The sequence below is a fragment of the Taudactylus pleione genome, unplaced genomic scaffold (assembly GCF_031769625.1).
Source record: "Taudactylus pleione unplaced genomic scaffold, aTauple2 ptg000403l, whole genome shotgun sequence".
Lineage (NCBI taxonomy): Eukaryota > Metazoa > Chordata > Amphibia > Anura > Myobatrachidae > Taudactylus > Taudactylus pleione.
Window position 1 is genome coordinate 2,764,276 of NW_028284805.1, and position 10,908 is coordinate 2,775,183.

The 10,908-nt window shown below is 45.1% G+C and overlaps 1 protein-coding gene across 1 annotated transcript in view; it reads left to right on the top strand.

Annotated features, from left to right (window-relative positions):
- LOC148506455 (gastrula zinc finger protein XlCGF66.1-like) overlaps positions 1-10,693 on the top strand; it is a 54,318-nt gene extending 43,625 nt beyond the window's left edge. Inside the window, exon 6 of the mRNA XM_088446715.1 lies at positions 10,577-10,693. Coding sequence (XP_088302841.1) covers positions 10,577-10,693 — 117 coding nt within the window. The remainder of the gene's footprint in view (positions 1-10,576) is intronic.
- Positions 10,694-10,908: the final 215 nt, after the last annotated feature.

Sequence of the window (10,908 nt, forward strand, 5' to 3'; positions counted from 1 at the left end):
AGGAACGTGTTTCTCCATGGCTCCCATAGTGTCTGATGTAGTAGGTAGAGAAGAACTGATATCATCGGGCAGCGTAATAATACATGTGCAGGAACGTGTTTCTCCATGGCTCCCATAGTGTCTGATGTAGTAGATAGAGAAGAACTGATATCTTCGGGCAGCATAATAATACATGTGCAGGAACGTGTTTCTCCATGGCTCCCATAGTGTCTGATGTAGTAGGTAGAGAAGAACTGATATCATCGGGCAGCGTAATAATACATGTGCAGGAACGCGTTTCTCCATGGCTCCCATAGTGTCTGATGTAGTAGGTAGAGAAGAACTGATATCATTGGGCAGCGTAATAATACATGTGCAGGAACGTGTTTCTCCATGGCTCCTATAGTGTCTGATGTAGTAGGTAGAGAAGAACTGATATCATCGGGAAGCGTAATAATACATGTGCAGGAACGTGTTTCTCCATGGCTCCCATAGTGTCTGATGTAGTAGGTAGAGAAGAACTGATATCATCCGGCAGCATAATAATACATGTGCAGGAACGCGTTTCTCCATGGCTCCCATAGTGTCTGATGTAGTAGGTAGAGAAGAGCTTATATCATCGGGCAGTGTAATAATACATGTGCAGGAACGTGTTTCTCCATGGCTCCCATAGTGTCTGATGTAGTAGGTAGAGAAGAACTGATATCATCGGGCAGTGTAATAATACATGTGCAAGAACGTGTTTCTCCATGGCTCCCATAGTGTCTGATGTAGTAGGTAGAGAAGAACTGATATCATTGGGCAGCGTAATAATACATGTGCAGGAACGTGTTTCTCCATGGCTCCTATAGTGTCTGATGTAGTAGGTAGAGAAGAACTGATATCATCGGGAAGCGTAATAATACATGTGCAGGAACGTGTTTCTCCATGGCTCCCATAGTGTCTGATGTAGTAGGTAGAGAAGAACTGATATCATCCGGCAGCATAATAATACATGTGCAGGAACGCGTTTCTCCATGGCTCCCATAGTGTCTGATGTAGTAGGTAGAGAAGAGCTTATATCATCGGGCAGTGTAATAATACATGTGCAGGAACGTGTTTCTCCATGGCTCCCATAGTGTCTGATGTAGTAGGTAGAGAAGAACTGATATCATCGGGCAGCGTAATAATACATGTGCAGGAACGCGTTTCTCCATGGCTCCCATAGTGTCTGATGTAGTAGGTAGAGAAGAACTGATATCATTGGGCAGCGTAATAATACATGTGCAGGAACGTGTTTCTCCATGGCTCCCATAGTGTCTGATGTAGTAGGTAGAGAAGAACTGATATCATCCGGCAGCATAATAATACATGTGCAGGAACGCGTTTCTCCATGGCTCCCATAGTGTCTGATGTAGTAGGTAGAGAAGAACTGATATCATCGGGAAGCGTAATAATACATGTGCAGGAACGTGTTTCTCCATGGCTCCCATAGTGTCTGATGTAGTAGGTAGAGAAGAACTGATATCATCCGGCAGCATAATAATACATGTGCAGGAACGCGTTTCTCCATGGCTCCCATAGTGTCTGATGTAGTAGGTAGAGAAGAACTGATATCATTGGGCAGCGTAATAATACATGTGCAGGAACGTGTTTCTCCATGGCTCCCATAGTGTCTGATGTAGTAGGTAGAGAAGAACTGATATCATCGGGCAGCGTAATAATACATGTGCAGGAAACGCGTTGCTCCATTGCCTCCATAGTGCCTGATGTAGTAGGTAGAGAAGAACTCAGCAGCCCAAAATCCACATATGAGACCTCATCTTTCTCAATAGTACAACATGAAAAAAAGAAGGAAAATAGGAAGTCTTGACTTCTATAAAAACAAAATAAATGTACAAAATAAATACGGTGCTTCTCCACTCTCTGGTTAAAAATGATGAATCCATATTGCCATACTTGTGCAGTTTCTTTTTCACAGTACATGAGGCCTTCCCCAGTAGTAAGTAAGGTAGGCCATGTTTTCAGCTGTTGGGAAACGTAACCATATTTTGCAATCGTTGACCATGGTTTGGATTAAGGCAATCCCTTTACTTTCAATTTGCTGGAATGTAGCCTCAGTTTCTTCATGGCTCAGTAGTTCTTGCACCCAATGTCCCAGCACAATCGGTGCTATCTCTGCGGAGAATTGTACATCGTATTCTGTAATCAGCCCATGTACTTGCTCTCCATACAAGTTACAGCACTCCATATAGGCTTATTGTGAAATGTCGATAAGGGCTCTATTTTATAGGAATTAAAACATTTATATTAAACCTTCCCTTTCATACATTCGGTCAACCATCGTATTCTCCCACGTGTGTTTCACACACAAGGCCTTACAGGAGTCTATTTACTAAGCAGTGTTAGGAGACAGAGTGAAAAGTGACAAGGTAAAGGATGGGTTTCTCTTCCCCTTCTACCACTTAGGAAAGGACTGCCCCCAATCCCATACCTGAGGCACCTGTCTGCAATATAAACTGATTTTTAAAATTAGGAGCCTGCAAAACAGTTTCTGCACACAAGGCGCGCCTTAAATCCTGCCATGCAGCTTCTGCTGCTCAAGACTATACTATCTTGTCTGGGGACTGTTTTTTAAGACACTCAGTTAATGGTGCTGCCCTAATGGCAAAATCAAGAATGAATCTGCTGTAGTAACCCACTAGGCCAAGGAATGTTCTGAGCTGGGATTTACATTTGGGTTTAGGCCATGTGAGGACAGTCTCCACCTTACTGGGCTGAGGATTTACCAGCCCCTTGCCTACAATATATACCAAATATTTTGCCTCCACCATTCCAATGGCACACTTCTCAGGATTAGCAGTAAATGTGCCCATAAAGAATGCAACACTGCTTCTACTCTTGACTCCCAGTCAGGGCTAAAGACATACTGGCCTACCCTCCCGATTTGGTCGGGAGCCTCCCGAAAATCGGGTGTCGCTCCAGACCTCCTGGGTAGGCAGGCAATTCTCCCGACTTTTGCCCACCCCTCCTATCCCCCCCGCAATAACACCTACAGCTCCTGCAGTGGGAGGGGGGGCGGTGATGCAATTTGCATCATTTTGGCCCCGCCCCCTGCTTCACAATGCCAATTTTATCAGCATTGTGTAGCGGGGGCGGGGCCAAAATGACACAACTGCGTGGCCCCGCCCCCACCACGCCTACAAGTGCCTGTCACTTGCCCGGACACTCCGCTTGTCCTGGCCACGCCCCCCCCCCCGTCCTGCCGATCTGGCTGCTCCCTCCCGGAAGGAGCAGCCAGAAAGTCGGCAGGTATGGCTAAAGAGGACTAAGTCATCTAGATATGCAGCTGCATATTCCTTTTGAGGCCGCAGCAACCTGTCCATAGCCCTCTGGAAGGTTGCCGGAGCCCCATGCAAACCAAATGGCAGCATTGTATACTGAAACAAGCCTTCTGTGGTAGAGAAGGCTGTTTTGGCCTTAGCAGCCTCAGTTAAAGGAATCTGCCAATACCCTTTTGTCAAATCTAGGGTGGTAAAATACTGGCTGTTTGCTAAATTCTCCACCAGCTCTTCCACCCGGGGCATCGGATAGGAAACAAGCTGTGACACTTTGTTTAATTTGCGAAAATCATTGCAGAATCTTAAAGCACCTGACAGCTTAGGCACTAAAACTATGGGATTGATCCATTTGCTATTTGATTCCTCTATGACCCCTAGGCACAGCATCTCCTGTACTTCCTGTATAACCGTTGCTCGCTTTGCTTCGGGTATACGGTATGGCCTCTGTTTTATTACCACCCCAGGAGGAGTAACTATATCATGCTGGATAATTTAGGTTTTTCCAGGAATGGCAGAGAACACATCTTGGTGCCGTGCTACTAAACTCACCTCCTCCTGTTTGCAGGGATTAAGGGTAACTTCAGTGGGTACCTGACATTCCGGGGTTTCCTTGGCAACCAAAGAGGGCTGACCAGCGCTCTCTTTCCAGGGTTTTAACAGATTTACATTGTAGATTTGCACCTCTTTCCTTCTACCCTATTGTCGGACCTTATAATTAACAGGACCCACTGCCTCTATAAATTCATAAGGGCCTCGCCACTGGGCATACATTTTGCTTTCAGTGGTGGGTACCAGCAGAGCCGTACCTAGTCTTTTTGTTGCCCTTTGTCAGAGAGAGCATTGGAACCCCCCCCATCATTTTTTAAATAGGAACATAAGACAGTGCACCTGAAAAAGAGCCATGGCCTCAGGGAAGGGCCAGGGAGGAGATAGGGGAGGTCAGGAGATGCTGGGGATAAATAATAGAAAGCTATAAGTGAAAATTATAATAAACAGGAAAATTGACAGGCCCAAAGAGCACCCCCTGCCCTGCGGTGCCCTCTGCCATGGCACAGGTCGCTCCACCCTAGTTATGGCCCTGGGTACCAGAACCAGCACCTTGTCTCCCGGTTTAAAAGACCGATTAACTGCAGTCACGTCATAAACGTTTGTGCCGCTGTTGTGCCCTATACATGTGCTCGTACACGAGTGGCGCAATTTGCCTTAAACGGACATACAATTGGGACACAAACTGAACAATGTTAGGCTCTCGACATGACTGTTGTTCCCACCCTTCTTTCAATAGATCTAAAATACCTCTAGGTTGCCTCCCATAGAGGCGTTCAAAGGGACTAAATTCCATAGATGATTGACGTACCTCTCGCACTGCAAACATTAAATAAAGTAGGAGTAAATCTCAATCTCGCTTTTCCTCAGACACCACCCTTTTTATAATTTGTTTAAGGATCTGGTTAAAGCGTTCAACAAGCCCATCTGTTTGCGGGTGGTAATCTGAGTTAGTAATCCTATACACCTTTAACAGTGGGCACATATCTTTCATTCGTTTAGAGACAAATGGGGTACCTTTGTCCATTAAGACCTCCTTTGGTATTCCCAAGCGGGTATATAGCATCAATAATTCCCGGGCAATAGTGCTAGATTTCATGTTACGTAGCGGTATGACCTCCGGGTACCTTGTGGAATAATCTACCACCACTAATATGTATTGATGCCCACAAGCAGATTTTTCCACCAGCCCTATCAGATCCATACCAATTCTCTCAAAAGGTACAGAAATGACATGGAGGGGAACCAAGGGTGCCTGAAACCCTGGCAAGGGTGCTGTCTTCTGACAGACTGGACATTCCTGACAATACTTTTTTACTGCTGCATGAATGCTGGGCCAGAAGATTCTTAACTGAATACACTGGAGAGTTTTCTTCTCCCCCAAATGGCCACCCCACAGGTGTGTATGAGCTGCCCTTAACACCAACTGCTCGTGTTTCCGGGGAACCAACAATTTGCCTACACTCTCACCCTGCAAATATGTTACACAATATAACAAATTATTTTTCAATGCAAAGTATAGTACACCTTCTGCTGGTAAAGCCATGATTACTCTACCATTTAGCTCTACAACACTTTCAAATACATTTATCCAGTTCCCATCATTCTGTTGATCCTGGCCAAAGTCCTGCAAGGACACTTCCTTGCCAATGGGAAACCACTGTGTCTCGGTCTCACTCCCCTTTGGTTATTCACTGGCCAAGGAGGGCGTTACGGCCACCAAACTTTGGGAAACAGCAGAGCTTGGCTCCTGGGACACCTCTGATGTGAACCTTCTGCTGTAATCATGCCACGTAACCACCTCTTGTAACAACGGGAAAGTCCCGACCTAGGATCAATGGGTAGGGTGACCTAGTGGCTACTGTGGTTATCACCTTCAGGGAGGTGCACTCGGGGGCACCCTTTGATCACTATTGGGAGGTGCACTCGGGGGCATTCTTCTACATCCCCATGTACACATATAAACTTTAGCGGGGGTAGCACCTGATCTGCCCCAGGTGGAACCAGGTTGGCAGAGATGATGGTTAATTAGCTGCCTTTGTCCACTAAGGCCCAGACCTCCCGGCCTTCCACTTGCACCATCAAATGAAACAAGGTGGTTTGCACCGGTTAAGTGCTTCCAGCAGCCATGCTGACCACTGGTTGAGTTGTTTTTCTAGCACTACAGTCCATCAGCTCGCCCTGCTTTGGGTAATGCCGGCACAAATGACCGGGCTCGCCGCAGTCAAAGCACACAACTGGAGGTGGGTTGTTGGCTTTAACTACTGGGACCTGGGTTCTAGGCTTGGGAATTGACTGGAATCCCTGTTTGGCTTTGTTTAACTTTCCAAGAGTCAGGTACCATTCAATCACCACTGCTATCTCCTCAAATGTTTGAGGATCAGCCTGTAGAGCCCACTGTTGCACCCCACGATCTAGTACCCACAGAGCATGGTCCAAAGCCACAATCTCTACTATACGCTGAGCAGAGTTCTTATCCAGCTGCAACCACGCCTTACTCCACTTGGCTAATTTGGCCAGCTGGACCCTTGGAGCTTCAGACAGGTTTAGCCACCATTCCTGAAACTCCTGAGCTTTGCTAGGTCCTCACTCCACCTCTGCCTAATATGGCCTTTTTCAAGTGCGGATAGGAGTTTCCTCAGTCATGTTTAAATCAACATATGCTCTCTAAGGTTCCCCTGTGAGACATGGAGCAAGTCTGGCAGCCCACTCCTCCTCAGGCCATTTTAAACATGCAGCAGTATGCTCAAATGTGCACAGAAAAGCTTCAATGTCATCAGCTTCTTTAACACCTCTCGCTCCTGCCCACCTTTCCTCACTTCAGTTAACTCTGCATGTAATAGCTGAACTTCAGTTTGTTGCCCAGCAGCCAAAGCCTGATGCCCTAAAGCCAATTCAGCAAACACTTTCATCAATCCCTTTATGGACAAATTTAGCAGGCTTTATAAATTCTCTATTGCAAGCCAGATTCCCAGCAATCTATAACAGCTGGCTTTAAAACTGAACTACATTCCCTGGGTATTCAACCAGTTTTATATTGTGCACAATTTGCATATACATAGACAAATTATCACTGCGAACAACTGCAGGTTTATGGCTAGCCTGCCACACTCACCCACCCAGCTGCTAGTAAAGCGACTCAGACTCACCAAGCCACTGTGCAGTGGGTAGCATCCTGCAATGCATCTCACTGCCACTGTGGGTGGATCCGGTCTCTGTATTTGGGCGCTTGCTGTGTAGTAATTTCCAGCAAGTCCCTGTTAGGGCGCCAAATGTGACAAGAATCACATAGACCAAGTATAATCCATCAGTAGCTTTATTGCTCACCACAGGCAGGTATACAGGATATGGCAGTTTCACAGGCAAGATAATACATAAAGTCTTCCAAGCAGCAATATTTTCTTCAGTGGACTCGCAGGTCCAGGATCCCTAACACTAGTCACCCCCCCGCCTATAACCTGGACAGCTATCTCACCGTCAGGATCAGTTTCCCCAGTGTCTCTGCAGTTCTTAAACCAGCCTCACACAGGTGTCTGTAATCAGCTCCCTTTCCAGACTCTGATCTGAACTGGACATTTCACATTCCTAATGCCTTTGCTCTGCCAAACCTGGGATATCTGGATATTCCACATTTACTTCATATGGAAATATGCTGTCACAATATACATAATTCATGAACAGAAAATAAAGTACAAATATAAGATAATACAAAGAAAACATTTTATAGTTACGTTTCTCAGCAACATGTAATTCTAGAACTTCAATCCCTAGTCTCCTACTGAGCCCACTCTTGCGCCGATACTTATCTTATCAGATGATGTCATCAGGACTCATCTGTATATCCATGGTAAAGTAACCTTGACATAACACTTGAAGATCTATGTACAGTACGTGTCTTACTTCACTTGTCCTATACATGTGTCTTTCCTCACTTGGCTTATGTCCATTTTACCCCAAGAGACCTTGACAGTGGCCATTTTAATTTATAACTTCATAAGTTTCAAATAAGCCATTTGAAATAACTTTCTAGAGCTTAATAAAATATCTTACATTATTTCTATATTTTCCCATTCCATAATATGTATTCTTTTATTAAAACATAACCTTAATATTCACAGGATGATAATATATCTTAGTAAAGTATATCTTATTAACTATCACATCAGTTATTGTCTTTATTGGTACATATCTATCCAATATATATATATATATATATATAGACAAATATTGAACAAAGTAATCAAAGCAAGTTTGATATTTCTTCTTTAAATGTCAAAGTAATTTTCTTATAATTGTCTTCATACTGTCTCTGTAACAATCTTATTCTCTCCACATTGTTTAAACAGAAAATAAATATTCCCATAGAACACACTCTATATTACACAGCATTACATTTCTATCCGTCTATTATAACACAGTATAATAAAATACTTTATATATTATTAAATATATCAGAAATTAATCTAATAGAAGAACTAGGTACTACTATTGGCCTACATGAGTATTTTAGCAAAAGACATACTAATGATAATTGCTTCAATTAATCATTCAAAGTCCATGTAATATTTATGTTTATGTGTATATATAAGTAGAGGCATATTTATGCTTTCTCAGTGTCCAGTTTTCAGTGTAAGGAATTACAGGGCCTTCAGTCTATTCAGTGACATGAAACCCAGCCATAGGGTCAGTAAGTTGGCTAGTCCCTTCTTCTCCTGTCTGATACATTGCTGCAGTCCACAAAGTTCTGTATCCATATTACTCTGTCTTGGGGATCCCTGAGGATCCTCACACCATGGAGCTTTACTCACAGAAAATAAGATTTTGGTACTTACCAGTAAAATCCCTTTCTCCGATTGCAGAGGGGACACTGGAGATCAAGACACGGGATGAGTGGAGCTGGCACTTTAAATCTATTAGTATGAGTGACTCCTCCCCCTCTATCCCACAGAAGCCCAGTTAGAGAAATGGAGCCTGAGGAGACAGAAACAGAATCAGAAGACATAAACTGAGGAGAAGGAATCAAACCACAAGGACGGCAAAAACAGAATAGAAAACACACAGAACAACATAGGGCGTACAATGAATGTAAAATCAGAACACAATGGCAGATAAAGCAGTGCTGGGAGGGTGTCCTGTGTCCCCTGTGGAATCGGGGAAAGGGATTTACTGGTAAGTACCAAAACCCTATTTTCTCCTTCATCCACCAGGGGACACTGGAGATCAAGACACTGAGGACGTCCCAAAGTTTTCCCCCCGGGTGGAAGAGTCCTGAGGAAACTGCAAAACCCTGTGACCAAAACTAAGCTTCTGAGGCCGCAAAGGTATAAAACAAACAAAAATGTGGACCATGTGGCCACACAGCAAAACTGAGCGCTGCTGAGGCTTCACGACAGGCAGCCCAAGAAGCACCCACCACATGAGTGGAATGGGAAGAAAGAGAAAAAACGGCAGAGGCCAGGCACCTAACAACATATTCCCAGTTGGATGGCCAACCTTCTGGCGGTTAGTGTTAGGTCAGCCATCTGGCCCACCTAACGCCAACCGCATTAGCAGCATCCAAAAGGACAACAAGGAAACTGACTTCCACAATCCTGCTGTATGGGCCACAAAAAAATGGAAGAACCCGTACCACATCCAAGGTGATGACAGAGAGCCATCTGACCACACCGGAACACAATACGCTGGGTGATGTGGAAGAATTAAATAACCGTAGATCGGAAGGATGCCAAGGCTCTGCACAGACATCAAGAAAAAATGAAAGACGGAGGCCGACAAGAGAGGACTCCGAACTCGCCTGGCTGAAACCAGTTTCAGTTCCACATTATAGAAAGGTTCACACAGAGAAGACTGGAGGAACATCAGAGCCAATGGAGATGTAGGCAGGACAAACAGAGACTGCATTCGGAAAACTTCCCTGAAGAAAAGTTTGAATCTGAGGGATGAAGGTGCTGAAAAATAATGACAATGCCGAGACCTGAACCCTGAGAGAACCAAGGCATAACCCAGCGTCCATGCCCCGAAGAGGAGGAGAAGGAGACGGGACAAACGGAAGCAGTGTTAGACAAACCCCCGCTCTGCACACTAGTTCAAATAAAATTACCAGATGCAATGATAATGAGCTGACATAAATGGCGTGCGAGTCTAGAACCCCGCTTCGACTAAAGATAGCAGCCTCAACAGCCACACCAATAATGCAGCGCTGTAAGGCATGGTAAATGAAGTACCTAAAGGCAGGAGGTTCAGGCAAAGAGGTAGGAGCCAGAGATCCTCGATGAGGAGCAGCTGGAGATCTAAAAACCAGTACCAACTGGACCATTTCGGAGCCACCAGGATGACTATGGCCATTTCTCGCTTGAAACGCTAGAGGACTCTCGGAATAATTAAAAAGGGAGGAAGAGAAACACAAGATCTTACCTCCAAGGCACTGTCAGACTGCCAACTGCCTCTGCCCTTGGATCCCGAGTCCTAAAGCAGTACCGAGAAACCTGATGATTCGGCCTGGAGGCTTTGAGATGCAAGTCTGATCTGCCTCACTTTCTGACTAGCTTTTGGGAAAACTATCGGGTGAAGGGCCCATCATTCCGGGATGAAAGTCCTGACGACTCATAAGACGGCCTCCCAGTTTTCCACTCTTGGCAGAACACCATATAGATCGCCATCACATGGAGCTCTGCCAACCATAAAATGCGACTCGCCGTTAGCATGGCTATACAGCTGCGCATCCCTTCTAGGTGGAAGAAGTACGTGACTGCAGTGGCGTTGTCAGACTGGACTCAAAGAGGCTGACCTTTGAGACGGGCGGTAACTTCCAGAAGAACGTTGCAGATTGCAGAGTTCCAGCACATTGATTGGTAGTGTTGACTCATGAAGCGACAATAGACCCTGGTAGTGGTTGTCCCAAACAACCGATAAACACCTAGAGTATGTCAGGCAAGGCATATCCCTCTAGCAAGGAGGGAAAATGGTTAAGTTAAAATTATGGACACATCTGTACCTCAGAAGGCAATGTGGATATAACCCATTAAGTAGATATCCACACAATACAGGATTGGAAGACCAGGTC